This window comes from Suricata suricatta, chromosome 13, assembly GCF_006229205.1.
Source record: "Suricata suricatta isolate VVHF042 chromosome 13, meerkat_22Aug2017_6uvM2_HiC, whole genome shotgun sequence".
NCBI lineage: Eukaryota > Metazoa > Chordata > Mammalia > Carnivora > Herpestidae > Suricata > Suricata suricatta.
Window position 1 is genome coordinate 9,786,403 of NC_043712.1, and position 21,935 is coordinate 9,808,337.

The 21,935-nt window shown below is 52.9% G+C and overlaps 2 protein-coding genes across 7 annotated transcripts; one reads left to right on the forward strand and one right to left on the reverse strand.

Moving 5' to 3' along the window:
* Positions 1-19: 19 nt before the first annotated feature.
* On the forward strand, positions 20-4,761 carry RPL35 (ribosomal protein L35). The gene is made up of 4 exons (XM_029920677.1): positions 20-122; positions 539-675; positions 2,345-2,426; positions 4,577-4,761. The coding sequence occupies exons 1-4, from the start codon at positions 120-122 to the stop codon at positions 4,724-4,726; spliced, it is 372 nt and encodes a 123-aa protein (XP_029776537.1). The 5' UTR covers positions 20-119; the 3' UTR covers positions 4,727-4,761.
* On the reverse strand, positions 511-21,869 carry WDR38 (WD repeat domain 38). 6 transcript variants are annotated; one of them, XM_029920676.1, is made up of 9 exons: positions 8,932-9,054; positions 8,294-8,414; positions 6,920-7,036; positions 6,744-6,841; positions 6,296-6,376; positions 5,949-6,080; positions 5,721-5,870; positions 5,304-5,351; positions 511-912 (listed from the first exon to the last, which is right to left on the reverse strand). In XM_029920676.1, exons 1-9 carry the CDS (start codon positions 8,998-9,000, stop codon positions 904-906), a joined length of 825 nt encoding a protein of 274 aa, XP_029776536.1. In that variant the 5' UTR covers positions 9,001-9,054; the 3' UTR covers positions 511-903. The 6 variants fall into 6 exon arrangements, with proteins under 6 accessions (XP_029776536.1, XP_029776531.1, XP_029776530.1 ...); XM_029920671.1 differs by lacking the exons at positions 511-912; positions 8,932-9,054 and adding exons at positions 4,754-5,191; positions 21,787-21,829; XM_029920670.1 differs by lacking the exon at positions 511-912 and adding an exon at positions 4,754-5,191.
* Positions 21,870-21,935: the final 66 nt, after the last annotated feature.

Consider the following 21,935-nt stretch of genomic DNA (forward strand, 5'->3'; position numbering starts at 1 on the left):
CCTCGCTGCGGAGCCATTGGCTGCGCCCTCAGCCACCCGGCAGTAGTTGTGAGGGTCAGCCCCGCCCTCTTCCTCTTTCCTTCCGCTTCTTCCCATCGGTGGCGGCCGATTGTGTGGACATGGTGAGGGCAATGGAATCGGGTGCCATCCCCGCGCTGTGGGGCTCGGGGCCTGGGGTGGGGAGCTCGAGGTGAGCACTAGGGTTTTATCTGTCAGCCGGGCCTGTAAGGCGCCGTGCCGAGTGGCCTGGCGCCGCCACAGCCGGTCTCCCGCCCTCTGCCTTGTTGGCCTGGGCCTGTAGAGGGGAGCCCGCGCTGCCGGCGCCTCTGTGTTTCCGTCTGCAGAATGGGAGTAGTGGCCCAACCACGTACCGGGCCTGGGAGAGGGCGCGCCTGCGGGACCTCAGTTTCCCTGCCCAGAACATGGCCTAGGAGAGGGATGCTGAGCCCGCCGCGCGCCTCCGGGAGCTGGCCACGACGCAGGCGGAGGGGGAGACGGCCCTTCCGAGTGTTTGATCCAAACCGTTTATTACGCCCAGGCCAAGATTAAGGCTCGAGACCTTCGCGGCAAAAAGAAGGAGGAGCTGCTTAAACAGTTGGAAGACCTGAAGGTGGAACTGTCCCAGCTGCGCGTCGCCAAAGTGACAGGCGGGGCGGCCTCCAAGCTCTCCAAGATGTGAGTTGAGGGGCGGCCGGGCCACGGTTTTCTGGGTGTGGGGGACACTTGTGCGTCGGAAGCATTTGTAGAATTTTCGAAGTCGGCTAAAGGAAGAGTCCGTCTCGGGGACCCATGGGTTGGAATGTCTTGCCCTTCCGAGCCTTCCTCTCCAGGCTCGCCTGCTCACACCGCTGTGTGGTTTTCCTTTTCTCTGCATTTGACCGTTTTGTCCTGGCGTGCCCTTGCTCAGCTTCTCTGGTTAGAGAAACCACGGGTTATCCCTGAAGCGGCTTTAAACTTTTTTTTAATTATTAATATTTATTTACTTTTGAGAAAGAGAGAGCAGGAGAGGGACAGAGAGAGGGAGACACAGAATTTCAAGCAGGCTCCAGGCTCCGAGCTGTCGGCACAGAGCCTGAGGCACGTCTGGAACCCACCAACTGTGAGATCACGACCTGAGCCGAAGTTGGATGCTTAACTGAACCACCCCTGGTCCCTCTGGAGCACCTTTTTAACGCTGCCTTGAAAAGCTTAACTGGGGGCGCCTGGGTGGCTCAGTCGGTTAAGCCTCCCACTTGAGCTCAGGTCAGATCTCACGTTCCTGGGTTCGAGCCCCGTGTCGGGCTCTGTGCTGACAGCTCAGAGCCTGAAGCCTGCTTCTGGTTCTGTGTCTCCTCTCTCTGCCCCTCCCTCTCTCATGCTCTCTCTCCCTCTGTATCAAAAATAAATAAAACATAAAAAAAAAAAGAAAAGCTTAACTGGACCCTTTTCTCCACCTCCCACCAGCACTTGGTCCCCCTGCCCTCCTCCCTCATTTGGTGGATGGGTGCCTTGCACCCACCTCTCCCTTGAGTTGGAGTTAACGTACTGATTTACATTGATCAAGAATCAGGATTTGTAAAGGGACATGGGTGTGGAGTTCGTGGAACTGGGCGCGAGAGTCCACTTTTGCTGCATCCTGTCCGATGGGTGTGCCAACTCCCCACTCAGAGTTGGGTTGGGTTGGTTTGGTTTGTTTGGTTCTTCCCTTTGCTGTAAAATGGGCCCCCAGCAACCAACCTCCAGTGCTGTGAGGGGGTTGGATGAGTTGGGGAACACAAGCAAGTTACATGCTGACCTCAAGACTGTTTACCAACTATGTTTACCAACCTTCCATCCCCCAGCATGCCTCCTGTTCACCAGGACTACAAATCACTTACTCCCAGCCTCTTCCTGTGTTCATCCTCTACCTCCATGGCCTACTTCTTGCATGTCTGGTTGCTCCCTCCCAAATGGCCCTTCCTGTGACTCCTTAAACTTGTTGCCCAGTTTGTGCCATGCTTTCCCGCAGTTGGCTTTGGCTAGGTCTTCATAGCTCTCAGGATATATGGGCTGGGATAAAAGTCTTTCTCGATCTCCCTTCCACCTCTGCTAAATGAATACTTCACAGCTCCTCAGAAGCACTGGGCGTGCTGGTCTGTCCCTGTCCCCACTTGAGGGATTCCCATCTCCTAGAGTCTTCAGGCCTCACCCCAGAATGCTTTCCTCCTGGGCTGGTTTAGGCACCTCTTGGGTGAATATGGATGAGCTGGTGGGGAATAATACCACCCCCCTGCCTTAGGACATCTGGGGTCCTGAATGAGATGCCTGGGGGGCGGGGGGGGCACTCTAGGTCTTCACCACCTTCACAGATGTCTCTGTTTTGTAGTCGAGTTGTCCGAAAATCCATCGCCCGCGTTCTCACTGTCATCAACCAGACTCAGAAAGAGAACCTCAGGAAATTTTACAAGGTGAGTCTGGGTTGGGGAGGAGTCCGAAGGATGCCTAGCTGCAGGGGCAAAGTTCCAGCCTTCCCTTGGCCAGAAGTGTGGTATGAAGAGGCTCTTTCTGCTGGGGTGCCTGGGACTGGGCTTTGCAGAGCCTTCCCAACTCGTGGCTGGTTTAGCTTTCTAACCAGCATCTTGCACTAGCGTGCATTTTCTCGGAGCTGCAGTCGTCAAGAAATCAACAATGTGGGGAGAGTCTGGCTGGAGCCTTGGGTTTTGAATCCAGCCTCACGAGCTGACTAAGTTTGAGCAATCTGTGAGGATTAACTTCCAATGTTTTAATTGTCTTACTAGCGCTAAGTCCGGCACTTTCAAGCACCTGATATTCTAATTTTTCAGATGGGGACCTCAAGATATAGAGAGGTTAAGTTGCCCAGAGTCACTGCAGTTAATGGAGTGACTGGGTCCATGTTCCAAACCATGTCTTGGGACCGGGTGAATTGAGTGTTCCTGGGAGATTTCCACAGGTGGCCCCTCCGCCTAGCATTTTTACAGTCATTTTCTGGTCTTGTTCTTAAAATTAATGTTGCCAGGGCTCAAGCTGTGACGTAGAACCAGTTGGGAGACCTCATATGTATGTATACATGCACTTATCACAGAGAATTGGCTTAAGTGGTTGTGTGGTCTAGCTGATAAGTTCAAAGTCAGCAGGGCTGGCTGTCAGGAAGAGAGGATCATGGGCAGGCTAGAACTCACATGACACAGGTTGAAGCTCCTGTCCTTGGGTGGGGTTTCTTGGAGAGAGCCTCAGCCCTGCTTTAAAGGCCTTTCAGCTGATTGGATCAGGCCCGCCTAAATTATCCAGGACAGTCTCTCCTAATTAATGTCAGTTGATTAGGTGCTTTGAGTACATCTGTAAAATGGCCTCACATCAATATCCAAGTTAGTGTTTGAATAGCTGGAGGCTTTGACCTGTTGGGGGAAAGCCGCCTTGGTGTTCTTGGGTTAGCTGCCCCGGGATACTAGCATGGGGGGCGCAGGGTGCTGCCATCCCTGCATGTGTGTACATTGTGTGTGGGGAGTGGGGTTTTCTGAGAATTGGGCTTGAAGCTTTGATGTCTTTTATTTTTGAGAAAGAGACAGCGGGGCAGGGGCAGAGGGAGCGGGGAGACGCAGAATCCAGCGTGGGTTCCAGGCTCTGAGCTGTCAGCACAGAGCTGGACACAGGGCTCAAACTGAACCATGAGATATGACCTGAACCGAAGTTGGACGCTTAACCGACTGTGCCACCCAGGCGCCACAGGCTTGAAACTTTCATCAGGCACCACTTAGTCCTGGAGATAAAGGTGAGGTCTCTGTCTCTAGGTTAGTGCAGTCAAGGAGACTGTAGTGATAGAAATGCTGTCTGCACTGTCGCAGATGGCTGTGTGGGTCTGTGGTGGCTGAAGGGCTGGATTTTTAACATAGGCCTCGCATGGTTAGTGCCTATATTGGACAACAGAGCTCTGAGGGCTTAGAAAACTTGAAATGGGTGAGGCCCTGAGCTGTGGCGCGGATAACATGGATATGGGCAGACAGACTCATGCTTCCAAATCCTTTATCTTCAAACTTACTCTGCGCAACTTGTTTCTGCCGTTCTCTGTCCTGAAGCTGTACCCCATTAGCTCATACCCCGCTGCCCTGTGCCGTCCAGTCCTCACCCTGCCGGACTATTGGCAGTTCCCAGAAAGCACCTGAGCTGTCATTCTTCAGGGTTTTTGTGCACCCTGTTTTCTCCCCTTGGAACTGGTGTTCGCTCAAATTGCTTGCTTTCTAGGCTATTGCCAGTCATTAGTTGGAAGCTTCCTTAATCTCTTTCCTCTTCCCCACTGACGGGCCACTTGTTAGCTGTGCAGTCTTAACCCACTGGGCTGGGAGCTCCTTATGCACGTCTGATTCATCACTAGGGCAGCACCCAGCACAGGACCTCAGTCTCCTACTGGGCTGGGTGTCCTGTATCTCCTCACACTCGGGTCTACATGTTAACCTTCACACCCCAGAGGCCTCCTTCAGGCACTTCTAGCATCTTCCCTGTGCCCCCCAGCAGCTTAGTTCGAGCCACGGGCGCCTCCTTAGTTGTCACGGTAGCTCCTAAACCCTGGTGCTCAGATTGCCCACGCTCTCCCATCACCCAGGGTAAGAAGTACAAGCCCCTGGATCTGCGGCCCAAGAAAACACGCGCCATGCGTCGCCGGCTAAACAAGCACGAGGAAAACCTGAAGACCAAGAAGCAGCAGCGGAAGGAGCGGCTGTACCCACTGCGGAAGTACGCGGTCAAGGCCTGAGCACAGGCATCAATAAAACAAACAAACTGGCTGGTGTTGCTTCGTGTTTGTGGGTGTTTCTGCACACCGTGCTGGAGAGGTGGGCTGGTGAGCCCTGGTTGTGGTTACTAGGGACCTGGGGGTGCCGGGGGGAGGTCAGCCTGCAGCTGTTGGCACCCCCGACATGGGGCCATGACCAACCTGGCCACAGGGATCTCTTGGGAGCTCTGTTATGTATGCTTTGGGCCCATGGTGTGCAGCTGCCTTCACTGTCCTTTCAGTGGCTCATTCTGCCAGGTTCCATATTCCCCAGGCAGGGAGAGATCAGCTTGAGATCTGAGACGATTTGTGGTGATGTTTTATCTGAGAGGCTCTGGGTGATTTGATTGTGCAGCGGACTTGGCATCTTGCCTGATCAGGGGCTCCAGACACTAAGAGTTTCCCGTCCGGGGTGAAGGCACAGGCATGGGCCACATCTAGGACTCCCTGCCAAAAGCACTTCATTGGGCTCTGGGAATGCAAGTCCTGCCCGCTCGCAACCTCCCCTGGCAGGCCTTTTCCTACACCCTTGGGTGCTACACCCACAGGTCTTCCTTACCTTCAGGGTCTCAATGCACTTTCCTGTGTTGCAGTCCCAGACTTTGACCTGGAAATAATAAACAGAAGGGGAGGGGGGCGTCACCCCACAAGTCTGGCATCTTTGAAATCACTTTGGGTGAGTCCCAGCCAACCTCTTAAACTCTTGGTCTGGGTTTTGTTGTCTGTGAGGTGTATTTAACATGCCCAGCATAATGATCTGATGCAGAAATTCAGTGCAATCCAATTCCCTTTTCCCTGAAGCTATGTTGTGTCTTAGAAATGATAATGTCACTAGCAGCATCTGTCCTTGTAATCCTCCTATTTAGGGCAAAGAGGATGTGGACCTCTCTAGGCTGTGCTGAGGGCTCTGGTAAAGGAGGATGTTGGGTTAGGAGTTCGCCAGGAAGACAGGCCTGGTGGGGGGTGAGGGGCTTACCATGTGGGAGTAGCCAGCACTGGCCAGCTGCGACCCATCAGGGGAGAAAGCTATGCTCTTCAACCAGGTGACATGGCCCTTGAGCTGAACAAGCAAGCTTTTGGTGGAAGGCTTCCAGATGTGGATGGTCTTGTCCCAGGAGCCAGAAGCCTGGACAGCAGATAGCTCTAAGCCCATGGGTTTGGGGCCAGCAGGGGCCAGCCTGGAACCCAGGGCGCCTTAACTCACCAGGAGGCCGGATGCTGAGTAGCACAGGCAGCTGATGTTGCCACTGTGGCCCTCCAGCTTTTGGTGGGAGATCACTGGGGTGTCCATCCTCAGGTCCCAGATGCAGATAGCAGAGTCCCAGGAGCCAGTGGCCTGCAGGCATCTGCTGTGAGCACGAACCAGCTAGCCCATGCCCACCTTTGTGGTTCCCAGGCTGGCCAGACTCACAGGAAGCAGGCACTATCTCTGAGCCCTGCTGAATTCCCCATCTTGCAGATAAGGGGACTGGCTCAGAAGAGCAGTCACCCAGTCAAGATCTGGGATTTTAACCACTGTTCTGCCCCCAAGTAAGTGGGTATGTGGCTCACCAGGCAGTCTGAGCTGGGTGCGAAGTCACTGCTTTGGACAGAGTCTTGGTGCCCTCCTAAGTGGCGCAGCATCTGGCCAGACTGCAGGAGAGCAAGCTCTGAGCTTTGGAGGGTAGCCCAGAAGCCTGTGGTGCCAGGTTCTAGTCCTTGGATCAGACCAGGCCCTTGTGGGGCTGCCTGAGTAATGTGATCACACAGGGTCTGGGGAGGCTACCTGGGCTTTGATGAGAAATGAGGGCAATCCAGGCTGGGTGACCCTCACGGGCAGATGTTTGAGGCACAAGGGCTGGTGTGACTGAGGATATAGCTGCAGCCAAATTCAAGGGGGTCTTGGATGCCAGGTGTGGGCATAGGCAGTGGGGAAAGTGGAACAACCTTTCCAGGGCCACTGGGGTGGGGGATGTCTCCACCAGGCCCCAGGTCTCGCTCTGGCTGCCCCTCCACATACCTGCACCTCCCAGAGCACCACCCGCTTGTCCCAGCCACCTGAGGCCAGCTGCTTTGAGTCAGGGCTAAAGCTGACGGTCTCCACGCTCTTCTGGTGACCTGGTGGAACAGGATACAGCAGGGTCTAAAAGAACCCAGGCCTGGCTGCTTGGTTCTAGTCCTGCTCAGCGCACTCACCCTTCAGGACATGCAGACACTTGGCTTCTGCTACATCCCATAGGCGGATGGTACAGTCACCAGAGGTAGTGGCAAAAAGGCGGCCATCAGGGGAGAAGCGGCAGAACTTGACAGGGCCTGGGTGAGTAGGCATGGTCAGGGAACAGGGCGCTGCCCTCCGCCTTGCAGGCTGACGACCCCACCCCTGCTAATCTCCAGCCACATCACCTACCTCCCCTCTCCACTCTTCTAACCCTCTCACCCTCCAGCCACCTGGCAAGTTAAAACTTCCATGACTTGGCCTGGAACACCCAACCTTAATTTGCCCATTTGTAAAATCAGAATCTTTCAGAAACTTGAGAGCCCAGCCTGGCTCTTGCATCCTTTGAGCTCCCCAACCCTGGACTTTTCCTTATTAACAAAGGAAATTGTTAGTCTGCCCTGGAATTATCAGATTTTTTTTTTCTTGTTTCAGCAATTATTATAATACTTCTATCTACTGAGTCCTTACTCGGTGTTAGGCACTCTGCTTGCATTATCTCATCCCACAGGGCAGCAACTGCCCCCAATTTTTTTTTTTTTTTTAACATTTATTTATCCTTGAGAGGGCATGAGCGGGGGCGGGGGGGCGGGGGGAGACAGAATCCAAAGCAGGCTTCAGGCTCCAAGCTGTCAGCCCAGAGCCCAACGTGGGGCTCGAACTCACAAATCGTGAGATCATGACATGAGCTGAAGTCGGCTGCTTAACTGACGGAGCCACCCAGACACCTCTAACTGCCCCCATTCTAAAGAGCAGGAAATAGAGGCTCAGAGAGGCGATCATGGTCCAAAACGTGGTTAAATAGCTAAACATTTTGCTAAGTCATGAAAAGGAATACTATATGGTTCCACTTAACACAAGGTATTTAGAGTAAATTCATTGAGATAGAAAAACTGGCTGTCGGGCTGGAGGAAGAGACGAATGGGGAGTTTAATGGGTATAGAGTTTCCATTTTACAAGATGAGTTTAGGAGGCCCGCTGCACAGTGAACATACTTAACACTTAAAAACGGTTAAGATGGTATATATATTTTTAAACAATTTTTAATACTAGTCTTGGGGTGCCTGACTATCTTGACCAATAGAGCATGTGACTTGATCTCAGCATTGTGAGTTCGAGCCCCATGTTGGGTGTAGAGACTACTTGAAAGTTAAAAAACAGTAATAGGGTCAGAGTCCAGGTCTGTCAGAGGCCCTAAGGACCAGGTCCCATGCCCTTGCCCTCCTGCCCCAGCCCTGCCCAGGCCGTCTTGCATGGATCCCCGTTCAGATGTCAGAATGCATTGTGATAGGCCCTGCAGAATGCCAGATAGACCCATGGGACTTGGTCTCCACATCCAGCCCGGGGAGCCCCACCTGCATGGCCACCCAGCCTCCACAGCAGCCGCCCGCTCTGGGTCTCCCAGCCATACACACAGCCATCCTCAGAGGCTGTGAGCAGTCTCTGGCCGTCAGGAGAGAAGGCAGAGGAGTTGACCTGGAAGGAGAGCACAGAAGTAGTCCCATCGTGGGGCAAGAAACACCTGTCTGCTCATGCCTGACCCCAGACTCCTGGGCCAACGCTAAACACTGCCGCATGGGCCTGGGGTTGGAGCTTAGACTTCAAGTCTCACTCTACACCTAGAGCCCAGAATGCAGGAACCACTCTTAAGAGTCAGAGCCAAGAGCTTGGAGCCTTCTCTGGAACCTGTAAAACCTGGGCCTGAGGCTCAAGAGTCCTCACTGAAGGTAGAGGCTGGCACCCCAGAGCCAAGGGCCCGTTGTAGAGCTGGAGCCCAGATCTAGGAGTTCAAAATCTAAGCCCCGAGTTCATTTTAAAGCCAATATCAAAAGAACACTGGTGTCGTCCAGGGGTTTGCACCCTCTCTAGAACCAGAGCTTAGAATCTGTAGACCATTCTGGAGCTGAAGGCTAGAGAACACTAGACAGAATAAGGAAGCACTCTAGACCCAAAGCCAGGAGCTTTGAGTCAGCAGAGCCCAACCGGACCTCACCTCCCCGCGGTGCTGGCCGAAGAATTTCACTCTCCCCACAGTCAGCCTCCCTGCGGCCCTGCTGTTCATGGGCCCCAGAGCACCAGGCTCCGACGGGCTCTCCTAGGCGGGCGCTGATCCTGCCAGCTGGCCCCACTTAAGGTGGAGTAGATGGAGGAAGCTGTATACAAGGGGTCTCCATGGCAATCGGGGCGGAGCACGCAGCCACTGTGGGGTCTCTGGGAAGCCACGAGGAGAGACAGATTGGGAGAGACTGTTCTCATTCATCTCCCTCTCGGGAGGTGGGGCCGCAGCGGGCAGGACCGTCGCGACTCCGAGAAGGGAATTCCCCGCCTGGCCGCTGCCAGCCGGACCTTGCGCAGCCCCCACGTCGGGGCCTGACGACGCGCACGGCGGCCGCTAGAGGGCACGCCAGCCCCACACATTGCCACGCCTTCCCGCTGCAGGGAACCCCGCATCGCGCCAAGCCTGCAGTCGGTCTGTGAAAGGAGCCACTTTCCCCATGTACCTAATGGAGTGGTTCATCCCTGCCCTCTGGGGCTCCAGGCTTGAGCTAAGAGCAAGGCCTTGGCACATTATAGGTGCCCAGGAAAGCCCACTCTAGCGCCAAGACCTCTTTCCTCCTGGAGAGTTCAGTACTGAGTCAGGAGTTCCCAAAGAGAGGGCTGGAAATGATACCATCTCTATCCTCAAGAATGGGGGAAGCCAGAGGTATGGTGTGTAAGGCACAGGCAGGGCATGAGAAAGTAGGGTCCCTGTTAATATTCTGCCAGCACAAAATGTGGCATCTGAGAATGTGGAGGATGTGGAGCCTGTGGGAGGAGGCCCCAGAAATTGTCAAGTTCCTTGTTGGAGAGTTGAAGCCGAAACCGGACAGGAACAGGACTTGGTTTCAATGTCATTTTACAGATGAGGGAATAGAAGCCTCATGAGGCAGAGGGACTTGCCCAAAATCACTCAGGCAGTAGGAAAGGAACTGGGACTTAGCCTATGTCTATCTGACTCTGAGGGCCTATATTAGGACCATCTGCCATGAATTCCAGGGGTCTCAAGCAGATGCCAACGTCCCTACCTCCTGGTACATCTGGGAAACCGAGGTCTTCAGGGGGCAGATTTGGCCCAGTCATCCAGCACCTCTATGGCAGAGCTGGGGCCAAGATCCAGTCCCTCCCCAACAAGGCACCCTCCCTGCCACTGTCCAATGGATTCCAGGCTCCCTGGGGGCGGGGGTGGGGCAGCTCTGCTTTGGGAGCCTCAAACTCAAGGGTTCCCAGCAGTGACTCACACCCCTCCCCCCAGACCTCTTTCCCAGACTCTTCTCACGAGATCCACTGTACTCTTGCTCTATTTTAGGTCCCAGACAGTCAGGCGGGAGAGGGGGCGACAATGGCGGCTTTGAGGCGGCCCTACCCCCATCCTAACTCCAAGAGGGCCCAGGTCACTGAGTTGGCTCCTCAAGGACCCGCCTGGGTTGGGCCTATAAGGCCACCACCCCATCCTCAGACATGAGTGCCGGACACAGTTCGTCAGAGCTGTCTGGCCTCCCAGGCCGTCCCCCCTTCCTGTGCATAGGCACCACCCCTACCAGTCCGTGCCCCATCTGTTTGCCCCAGCCACCTGACTGTTCTTGCTCTACCTGGAGGGCCCAGAACTACCTAACCTAGTGCAGCCCATCACTCTTGAGACCCCTGTGAACAGACCTTTTCTACCAGGCCCAGGGACTACTAGGCTGGTAGAGGTGTAGCTACAGTTCTACGGTTAAAATCTTTTTTTTTTTTAAATAAGCTCTGTGCTCAACGTGGGGCTTGAACTACTCACAACCCCAAGATCAAGAACTGCATGCTCTACTGACTCAGTCAGCCAGACATCCCCGGGGTTAAAACCTTTTCGCTCAACACCAGAGCTTGTGGTTGGAACTACCCACCGTGAATTCCAGGGGCCTCAGGGGCCAAACCATGTCCACCTCTCCTGCCACATCCTGTCCCTGTCCCCCTGCCCTCCCACCCCCACCTTGCTCCCTGAACTCAGCCACACGGGCCCTTCATTCCATCGCCTCCATCTTCACTCCCGCTCGGGGCCTGTGCACCAGGGCTCCCCATCCTCTTACCTGATGCTTACCTTGGGATCTAACTCAAATATCACTTCCCTGAGGCACCTTCCCTTGCCATGCCCCAGACAAGTCAGAGCTCCTGCCCCAGAAATGGGGCATTAGAGCCACAGGTCTAGGTTAAACCTGAGTCCTGCCAACTACCAGATATGTGATCTTGGGCAAGTCACCTGATTACTCACTGCCTTGTTTCCTCATGTGTAAAATGAGCACACTCACAGCAGTGGTCTTATAAGGAGTCAGTGAGATGGGGCCATCAGGGCACCTGGTGTGCAGCAGCACTCAAGTGGGGGGAGGCTGTGACATCCACAAACCTGAAATCCAGACACAGAGCTCTGAATGCCCTTTGCCAGGCTCACCAAAGGGACCCACTGCCCAGGGACACCTCATGAAGTAGAGAGGGCCTGGCGATCAGGGGTAGTCTGCCTCCATGCCCAGCAGGGGCTGAGGGTTTGGGCAGATAGAGACTGCACTGCAGCCACGGATGGTCCACAGTGGGGGAAGGGAGGGCATGAGTGGACCACAGTCACCTTGGCAGCAGAAGTATTTCATTGGCCTGGGGTTCTCTCCATGAGATTAGGGAACACAGATTCTCACCTCTCCAAGAGGCTCCTCGGAGGGTGTTTTCCACCCTTTGTCTTCCTTCTCAAGGGAGCCTGCCACATTCTCTCCTCCCCCAACCCAGATTGTCTAGGGAGGTTTTTTGTTTTTTTGCTGGCCTTTCCTACTGTCACTCCATATCTTGAAGGTGACTCACGGTCTTGGGACCAGGCTTGCCTCTCTTCACTATCTCAAAATACCTGCCTTCCCGGGCCCCTTGCTTCCCTCTGAAATTGCCATGAGTATGCAGCCACTGTAAAGAGGAAACTGGAGGGATGTCTGGCCAGCTCAGTCGGTAGAGCATGCAACTCTTGATCTCTCAGGGTTGTGTGTTCAAGCCCCATGTTGGGTATAGAGATTACTTAAAAGTAAAAATATTTTGATTTTTTTTTAATTTTCATTTTTTGAGAGAAAGAGTGTACAAGCGGGGGAGAGGGGCAGAATAGGGGAGAGAGAGAATCTCAAACAGGCTCCCAGTGGCTGAAGCCTGATACGGGGCTCTATCCCATGACTCTGGGATCATGACCTGAGCCGAAATCAAGAGTTGGACACTCAACCGACTGAGCCACCCATGCAACCAAAAATAAATATCTTTTTTAAAATAAAATAAAGAGGAAACTGGGAATTCAGAGAGGGAAATGACTTGCTCAGGGTCACACAGCTACAAAGTAGGAACCTGAGATTCAAGCCTATGTCCAGTAATCCCCAAGGCCTCAGCTCATTCCTTCCACTGAACACTCTTTCAACGTAGCTTGGGAAAGTTGGGGTATGAGTCCTACCTCTCCCCTGTGAACGGGACCTCCCTACCCCTCAGGATGGCCTATCCTGTCATAGTCTTGGGTGAGTCGGAATCTGCCCTGTACTGTCTAATGGAGTGGAAGATGGGCCCGGCCTGCATCCCTGCAACTCCACTCCAGGGTCGCAGCCAGCTAGTTCCGAAAGGCTGCAAACAACCCAAATAGTCAAAAACCGTAGATGTAAATGATTGCATAGCTGAACAACGACATCCACCCAGCCAGGAAGATGGACAGACTACAGCTCTGCATATCAGCAGGCAAACATCTCACAAACATGCTCTGCAAAGAGCAACGTGGCCAAAGATGCTATAGGCAAGATCCCCTCATACAAAAATCAAGACATCCCAAAGGCAAACCCTCCTTTACTGAGGCATACATCCATACATACCGAAACTTGAAGAAAAGCAGGGAGTGACAGACTCCCAAATAACCAGAGTGATTAACTGGGGGGGGGGGGGGGACACAGGGGCCCTGCATTAGTACTTGGTCCTGGTGATATTCTGGCTCAGAGCTAGGCAGTGGGCATCCAGGTGTTTGTTGGATTATTCTTTAACAAGGATGGGCCCTGCCCATCCGGCCCCTGCCACCTCCCCTGCCTGCTTCTGCCTTCTCACCTACCCCGCTCCGCACCTTCTTCCCACCACCCCCAGTCCTGAGAAGTTTAGTGAATCCTAAAATGCCAGGGCTAGGATGCGCTCTCTGACAGTGCCCCAGGAAACAAGGAAGGCTGTCTTTTGGCAAGCAAGCAGGCCGAGGAAAGGTGGAGAGTCAGACTGCCCTGCTTGCCTCCAGCTTTCCAGCTCCTGGCTCTGGTCCTTGAAGCTGCCGTCCTAAACGACACCTATTTCCTTTTTCTGTCTAGTCAGCTCTAGGATGGATTTTTTTTTAAATTTCTTTTTAAGTTTATTTATTTTTGAGAGAGAGAGAGCGAGAGAGCGAGCAAGCATGAGTGGGGTAGGGGCTGAGAGAGAGAGAGGAAAAAGAGAATTCCAAGCAGGCTCCATGCTGTTAGTGCAGAGCCCCATGTGGAGCTCAAACTCACAAACTCTGAGATCATGACCTGAGCCGAGATCGAGTGGAATGCCTAACCGGCTGAACCACCAGGCGCCCCAGTTTTTTGTGTTTTTGCTTACTTGCCTCCCACAGGGCTTTAACTAAAACATCTCTGTAATTTTCATAGCTGGTCCCCTCTGATTATGCCTTTGGGGCTTCTTCTCTGCGCTTCCTCTGCAGCTACTTGCACATGGGCATCCTAGCTCCCCAAGTGTGATCAACACCTTTATTGGAATGCACTGTAATTGTCATCATCTCTCCTAAAGTGTGGAGACCAGAACTGGAAACATGCTCTCTGTATAGACCAACTAATGCCAAGTTAAAGGTGTCATCTCCAGTTTTCTAGACACTCAATCTCTAGCAATGCAGCCTGCATGACTAGAGACATTTGTCTTTTCAACAGCTACATTATTCTGGTGACTCAGTAAATCCATGGTGAGCGCTTTTTCCCCACCAACTACTGTTCAGGTGACCCTCCCCCTCCTATAGGGTACTTGCACAATGGATTCTTACGAAACACATAAAACCTTAACACTGCGCTGGTTAAATATCTTCTGGATCCCATCCACCCATCTAGTCTTGAAAGCATTGTAAGTGTGGCTTCCATTGCACAAAACTTTGATTTCGCCACCAAGGCAGCTGCGAATTTTGAGTGGGCCTTCTGTGTTCTAAATCCAAACTGTGAAAATGATAATCAATGGGACTACCACTAGAGACTTCCACTGATTCTCACCTTCTTTTGCACCGATCTGCACCCATCCACATCCATCAGGATCATGAATTAACTGTGGGGGGAAGGAGGGTCGACTGCTTTAGGAGTAGGTCTGGGTGGGGAAGAGAGGGATGAGCTCCTAAGTCCAGCAGGACTCTCTGATTGCAAACAACAGAAACCCATCTTTGGCCAAAAGAGACCACATAGGAAGGCGCTGGCGGGGAGGGGGGGCGGAATTAAAGACGAGAAAGATGGCTACGCCCTCACACCCTGTAAGTACTGGAAGCAGGGCTGTTAAACCACTGAGATATCCAAGCGCGGTATCCTTGAAGAGCATACGATTGGCCCAGCATAGGTCACGTGCTCGCCGGGGGCGGGGCACCGTCATTGGCAGTCCGGGTATGACCTGGGCTTTTACCTCGACCTCCACCCTCCTCTGCTAATCACATTAGCTAATGTGCTGTGCACATTAGAGTCAGGAGCAGAGACGTATGTTCAAATCTGGCTTCACCACCCATCCTCTGTGACCCCCCAAAGTTTCCTAACTGTTCTGTGCGTCCTTTTCCTTGTGTCTACAAGTAGGATAATGATTAATACCCACCTCATAGGGTCTGCTTTGAAGATTGAGTTTTAATGTGTGCAAAGTGCTTGCAACCGCGTTTGATGCATAGTAAGTGCTCTGTGTTGGGCAGCTGTGTTAGTGAAGTCATATATTGTGAATGCACAGTTTTTTAGCGTAGCCCAAAAGATATGAAGATAAACTCCCATGTCTTACAGAAACCCTGGTAGGTGTATCTGCATAGGGCATTGTTACCCTATTGGTAAAGAGAAAGGCAAGAGTGTAGGATGGTTTACTTCCCAATAACCGTCGTTGGCATCTGTAGCCAGCACTGCCTTTTCTGAGCACTCTTTGATCACTGCTGGATACCCTGTCCAGAACTGCTTGGCAATCAGTGTTGTGCTAACGAGCCCATGATTGCTGGACTCACCCTTTCTGGAAAAGTAGGGCCGCAGTGCTTTCTTCTCTCCTGCCCCCTGGCCTCTGGCGGTGCTCTGTGGTGTCAGAGTTCTGCCTTCAGCCCTGGCTTGCTTGGGCTACAATTTGTTAGAGCTAGAAACTTGGTTGTATTTATTTATCTTATTATATTTTTAGCATGTTCTTTTCTAAGGCCGTTTTTCCATTTGGGTAGCAGAGTGATCTGGACGCTGGAAGGAACCCGAGAATCTCAGGGGGCCTGTCTACCCCCCAGTCTCCCCAGCGTGGGCCTGCGTGGGCCGTGGCCCCTTGCCTGTCTTCCAAGCCCTCAGGTTCAGAGACTCTTCCCCACAGGCCTCTTCAGCCAGTCCCACGCTCCAGTAACTCTTACAGAGAAAGAGAAACCTCTGATGCCCTGGGAGGAGCACCACGAAGGTCCTGAGCACACTGCCTTCCGGGTCCCAGGGCCCGGATTAGGACCAAATGATGGGGCAGGGGTGGGTGTCCTGGCAGGGCCTCTGTAACAAACTCATCCAGCTCGTGAAGACAGGGCCTCAGCCCAGCCAGAGAGGACTTTTATGGTACTTTGTTTATCTATTTTTATTTTGGCAGTAAAAAATGAATTTATTTTTTTAAGTTTCTTATTTATTTTTAATTTACATCCAAGTTCACTAGCATATATGCAATAATGATTTCAGGAGCAGAATCCAGTGATTCATCCCCTACATAGAGCACCCAGTCCTCATCCCAACAAGTGTCTTCCTTAATGCCCCTTGCCCATTGAGCCCACCCCCCACCCACAACCCCTCCAGCAACCCTGTTTGTTCTCTGTATTTAAGAGTCTCTTCTGTTTTGTTCCCCTCCTTGTTTTTCTATTATTTTTGCTTCCCTTCCCTTATGTTCATCTGTTTTGTATCTTAAATTCCACATATGAGTGAAGCCATATGATATTTGTCTTTTTCTGACTGACTAATTTCACTTAGCATAATACCCTCTAGTTCCATCCACGTTGTTGCAAATAGCAAGATTTCATTCTTTTTGATTGTCAAGTAATGCTCCATTGTATATATACCATGTGTTCTTTATCCATTCATCTGTCGGTGGACATTTGGGCTCTTTCCATACTTTGCCTATCATCGGTAGCACTGCTATAAACATTGGGGTGCACGTGCCCCTTCGAAACAGCACACCTGTATCCCTTGGACACCTAGGAGTGCAATTGGTGGGTCATAGGGTAGTTCTATTTTTAACTTTTTGAGGAATCTCCATACTGTTTTCCAGAATGGCTGCACCAGTTTACATATTTATTTAATTTTTTACATTCTTCAAACAGCCTGAACACAACAATGTTAAAGAGCAGTCTGAGGACAGAGGGACAGTCACTTGTTTTTCCAGGTCTGTGAGGTCTGTGCCTGCATCTGTGATGATTTCAGACAGCACTTGCCGTCCCCCACGCCAGCCCCCCCCCATGACCCTTAGGTTGTCATGGAGATAGAAGGGTTGGGTCCAGGCCTTGGGGACTGAACCTGGGTCTGTCTGACTTCTCTGTGCCTCAGTCTGGACAGTAACATTTCTACACAGCTTTATTCCTAGCATACAAACCACTGCTTTTAATTTTAAAAATGTTTTAAATTACATGCTGGCTGCAAAGAATATATATGTATATATAGAAGTCTAAAAAATAAAAGACACAAATGGCCATTTACTCCCCCATACCTCCAGCCTCTCTCCAAAGGAGGAAACTGAACAGTGGTTTTGGGGGGTTCGGAGGGAGAATCCTCCCAGTGACTTCTCCTTTGAACCCTGTTTTCCTTCTGTAAAGTAGAAACAGCAATGCTTGGCCCAAGAGGCTTCCAGAGGTGAGGGGTTGCCTAGTTAAATGAGAGAGAGTACACAGGGGCCTCGCACGGAATAGGTGCTCAGGCAGTGACTGCTGGTTTTCTGATGGTTACCAAGAACTCAGAGCTGGGCTGCCTCAGGCCACAGTCCTCCATCAGTCTCCCCAGCTTGCCTACTGGGACGGGGACCACCCACTGCCTCCTCAAGAAATCAGCCCCAGGCCAACAAAAAATAGGGGAGAAGGAGAGGGAGTGGAACCCACAGCGCTCCAGGCCCTGCTTGGGATGACTGGTCTCAGTTCATACTGCCACCAGACGACACGCTTATTCTGCACAGATGGGGAGAGCAGAGTCTGCGTGGGGAGGTAACGTCCCCAAACCAGCATGATGGGTGGGTGAGAGAGCCAGAACGGGGGCCAGGCCTGAGTCCTAAACTCATGTCCTCCCTGCCACACTGACTGCAGATCATCATCCCTGTGCTCAGCCCAGGCCCAGAGGAGCTCCTGAAAATGCTTTGTGAGTTACCGGATGCATGAAGAAATGAATCAGTGGCTACATTATGTGTATTATATCACCCTGATCACTACCCTCTCTCACATCCTTTATTTCCTGTGATTTTTTTTTTCCACAATGACCCTACCTGGCGGGAAGCTTCATCTCCATTTCACAGATGGGGAAACAGATTAAATTTGCCCCAGTCTTTAGCCTTAGCATGAGAAGGAAACAGAACCAGAACTCAAGTCCAAACTGTCTGAACTCAGATCCCCTATGAACTGTTCCCACTGGTCCCCACAGCTCTCTCCATCATGCCAGCACCAGTGTGGGGACCTCTGGAGCCTAGCCTGTGCTCAGGAGATACTGAACCACCCAACCAGATGCTTGCATGAATGCCAAGAAAAGTTATGTATGACTTGTTTGCTTAGAATCAAATAAATGGTGAGGCCTTGGGACGCTTGCCCAAGTCCCCCGGATGCCCATTCCTACCCTAGCTGGGTTCACCCTCCCCTGAATCCTGCAGGTTCCCGATGAAGCTGGCATCCAGCTCCTTAGTTTTCCCCGTGTCTATCCCAACTCTGGGGGAGAAGAGTTGGGGAGAAGGGTGAGGTCTGGCCCAGGCTCTGGGGGCATCTATGAAGGTAGCAGAGCAAGGTCAGCACCTGGTGGCCTTACCCTCACCTCCTTGGATTTTGGGGGAACTTGACCCTACCGTGGAACATACCCAGGAGGATGGATCATCTAGGAGCAGAGCCCTGAGAGATGGAACCAATGGCACCCAGCCTGGCTGACCCAACAACATCAGAAAGACAGCCATAGCCACAGCTCTGCTCATGGAGTTGGATCAAACCCTTTCCTACTTCATTGAGTCCTCCCAGTGTGGCCCCAGGTGGGACCTGGAGCAGCCCTGGCCTGGCACTTGCCCCAGAGGACTGAGGGATAAGAGCCCCAGCATGGGTGGTGGCTCATCCCATGTCTGCCCCTTGGTCCCTGGGCTGCTGACCCACCTTGGGCCCTGAATGGAGCTTCTGGAATCCCACTGGACCTGAAGGTGAAGGGCTTAGTTTCAGGGCAAAGTGGGAAACAAGGGGAGGGGATGGGCATGCGATCAGACCCCACACCAGCCTCTTCTCTTCCTTCCCCCTTTTTTCATTCTTCCTTTGTTTCTGTCCTCCACCCACGTTGTCTCCCTCCCACTTAGATCTCTGTCTCCTGCTCTTGCCAAATCCTGCCCCTCAATCCCTGTGAGTCTGCCTCTTGAGCTCAGAACCTGAGAGAGCTCAGGGAGGGGGCCTAGGCCCCTTTGGGGCAGTCAGAGAGGTCATCTGGGAGGAGGCTACGGGTTCTAGGCTTCTGGAGTTAAGGAGGTACCTGTCAGATACAAAACAGGGAGAAGATCTGAAAGGCAGGAATAGGGTGTGGGCCACCTGGGGGGACAGCTGTGGGAAACAAGAATAAGACGCTGAGAAAGAGGTGCAAGAAATAGAGGCCTTGAGTGCCAGGGTAAGGGGCTTGGCTCCCATCCCCTGGAAGGTGGTTCTCAAACTAGATGTCATAGAACCCAGATGGTGCAAGAAGGAATCTTGGAATTCCTTGATGGGGGCAAATAAAAAGGTGGGAAGAGGAGACCCAGGGGCGGGATTCTGGGCCTCTGGCGCTGCTCCAGCAGAATGACTCTAATCTCACAACATTTATGGACCAAGCTGCCATAAGCTTGGTGACCCATGGGGAACCGGGAAGGGAATTCAGCAGGGACAAGGGAATGGCCCAAATTGGGCTTTGGGAAACCAGGTTGACTGCAGGAGAGGAAGAACTGAACTCCAGGGGTCAAGTGACCCACTAGGCCTTTGTGCAGAGGTTCTCTGGCCTCCTGATCTTTTCTACTCAGGCCACCAGGAGGCAATAATAATGGTCACAACCCAATCATCACAGTGCCAGTAGGCGCCATGCTGTGCAAACCACACTACATTTTCACACCAGGCAAATAAACCTGCAGCTGGAGACCTCGAGGGCCTGGCAGAAGAGACTCAAAACCAGTATCACTAACCGGCTTCAGTGGCAGAGCCGGGTGCTGCCCCAGAGGCTGGTTGGCCACGGAGCTCTGGCTGCCTTGGGCAGCCCAGAGCAGCTGCTGTGAGGTGTCCAATCCAGTTACAGCCCCCTCTGCCCACCTGCTCTCCCAACTGTCTCAGCCACACCTGGCACCCACGTGCCCTGTGGCAATCTGACCAGCCTTGTGTTGCCTTCCGGGGAGACAGCTGGGAGATGGGGGATGGGAGACAGGTGGAGTGGGAAGCGGAGCTCCGGCCAGAAAGCAGCAGCCAGCAGCGCAAGGAGAGACCAGCTGCCTCCATTCGCTGTGTGACCTTGAGCTCCTTGGGCTGGGGTTGCTCTGAGTCACCGGGAGCTGGGGCTCTGCTTAAGCTGCTTTAACTATAGGGGGCTCATCCCTTCATGCCTGGAACAGTGTGCCGGGCCTACAGGGCGACCCTCAGCTCTCCACCCCACTCCAGAGCGAAGCTGCAGAACTGACTAGCTGTGTGATCCCAGGCCAGGGTCTTAGCTTTCTCATCCTCCAGTTGAGGCTGGTGGCTGGGATGCCCTGCAGGCAGCCCCTCTGTCCTCCACTTAGGAGCTGGTCACGGCAGCCCCACCCCTCCCCCAAGCCCTGATCTTCCTCAATGGCCATTTTGTGTCGTTGCCAGGGGACTGCTGTTTGCTCAGCTGCCCCAGCCCTGAGACCCAAGGATAATGGATGCCTGTCAGCCTTGGGGCCCCGTGTCTGGGGCCTTGGGGTGAGAAACCCTCTACTTCAGTTTGGGGCATTGTCCTTCCCTTCCTGTCTGGGTGGGGGTGGGAGGCATTTGTGGTCATTTCCTCTCAGACTTGTTTCCCTTTCTAGAAGCTCAGGCCTAAATCTCAGTCTCCTGCCACCCCCAGCTGTGTGTTCCTGTGCAAGTCCCAGAAGCCCTCGGCCTCAGTTTCCCACTCTGTAAAGCCTTAATACCCATCTCTAGACCTGGGTTCAAATCCCCAGTTTAAATCTATCCTTTATTGGCCTTGTGCCATAAGCCTCTGTTTACTCATCTGAAAAATGGGGCCATCAATTCTGCCAGCCTCAGAGGTCATTAAAATCATGGAATCTTACAGCCCTGGACTGTTGGGTGACTTTGGGCAATTCACTTGAGCTCTCTAACCCTCAACTTTGTCCTCTGTGGAGTGGAGATGATAACGGGACCTACCACATTCTGGAGGGAAGTCATGAGGGCGCGCCCAGTCCTAGCACCCAGGACGTGCTCAAAAAATGCTGGCTTTGAAGAACTACTCAGAAACCATGAGGCAAGATGGCCACACATCCCATTGTTCCCACAACCAACACTGCTGGGGTGCCTAGACGGCTGCCCTCCCCCAAGCCCCAAGTGGATCTCTTTATTTCCAGACTGAATGCATGTGGTGGCACCACACTCAGAATAATTTCAACCCCTTGCTTTATTTCCCACTATGTGGTCACTTTTTGCAAATGTTGCATTGTCCTCGGAATGGCTGTGGCTTCTGCAAATGTGGGCCACAAGGTCCTAGATTTGTCTTACCCTGTAGATTCCTGATCTGAGGTTTTGCTTTACCTGTGGTCAACTATGGTCTGGAAGCTGATGATTCTCCTTCTGACCTATATCAGAAGGTCAGAAGTAGCCTAATGTTCTGTCACAATACCTACGTCTCTTCACTTAGGCATTTTAGGCATTTTATTATCTCACATCGGGGTTCCTGCAGCTGGAGATCATGGTCCCAGTGCTAGGAAAGGAATATGTCTCCTGGCACAACTCCCAGGACTGCAGACCTGGAGTCTGGATCCTGGGGAGGAGCATGTGATAATCCTGATGCCAGCCAGATGGAGGAAGGGCCCCTGGTGGATCTCAGGAACAAGTAGTTTGCAGAGAATGGGGATGGGGGTCCAGAAAGCACCTGGGAGGGCAGCCTCACCCACCGAGTCCGTCTCTAGTGCCCACTGGCCTCACCAGGCCCATCATTAGGCTGGGAAATCTGCTTCCCCATTTAGGATCCCAGGGAAACTGCCCAGGTCTGCCTGCTTGGCCTGCAGAAGGAGCTGAGGAGGGAAGCCCATGATGCTAGAGAGCCGGGCTCAGCTGTCCGGCACCCTCTGCTTTCTGCCTGTACTCTGTCTCAGGTGCAGCCAGGAGGACCTGCCACCAGCTTCTCCTCCCTCCAGGTCCAGGCCTCCTGGTTGTGTAGTAACAGCCCTGTTATCGAGCACCTACCATGCACCTGGCCTGCAGCGCACATAGTTCTTTGAGTCATCGAATGCATCACTGGCCCCACTTAACAGATGAGGAAAGTGCCGCTCACAGGGGCAGGGACTCTGAGCTCCCAGCCAGATTGGAATCCTGCCCCTTGTCCCACCCATAGG

Bases quoted from the DNA above. Each gene is read 5' to 3' on its own strand.
- RPL35 (XM_029920677.1), top strand. The intron at 676-2,344 runs GTGAGTTGAGGG...TCTGTTTTGTAG, and splicing joins GCCTCCAAGCTCTCCAAGAT to TCGAGTTGTCCGAAAATCCA. The intron at 2,427-4,576 runs GTGAGTCTGGGT...CCCATCACCCAG, and splicing joins ACCTCAGGAAATTTTACAAG to GGTAAGAAGTACAAGCCCCT.
- WDR38 (XM_029920670.1), bottom strand. From the start codon at position 9,000: ATGAACAGCAGGGCCGCAGGGAGGCTGACTGTGGGGAGAGTGAAATTC. The intron at 6,842-6,919 runs GTGAGTGCGCTG...CTGTTCCACCAG, and splicing joins GTGTCTGCATGTCCTGAAGG to GTCACCAGAAGAGCGTGGAG. The intron at 6,377-6,743 runs GTATGTGGAGGG...GCTCTCCTGCAG, and splicing joins TGGTGCTCTGGGAGGTGCAG to TCTGGCCAGATGCTGCGCCA.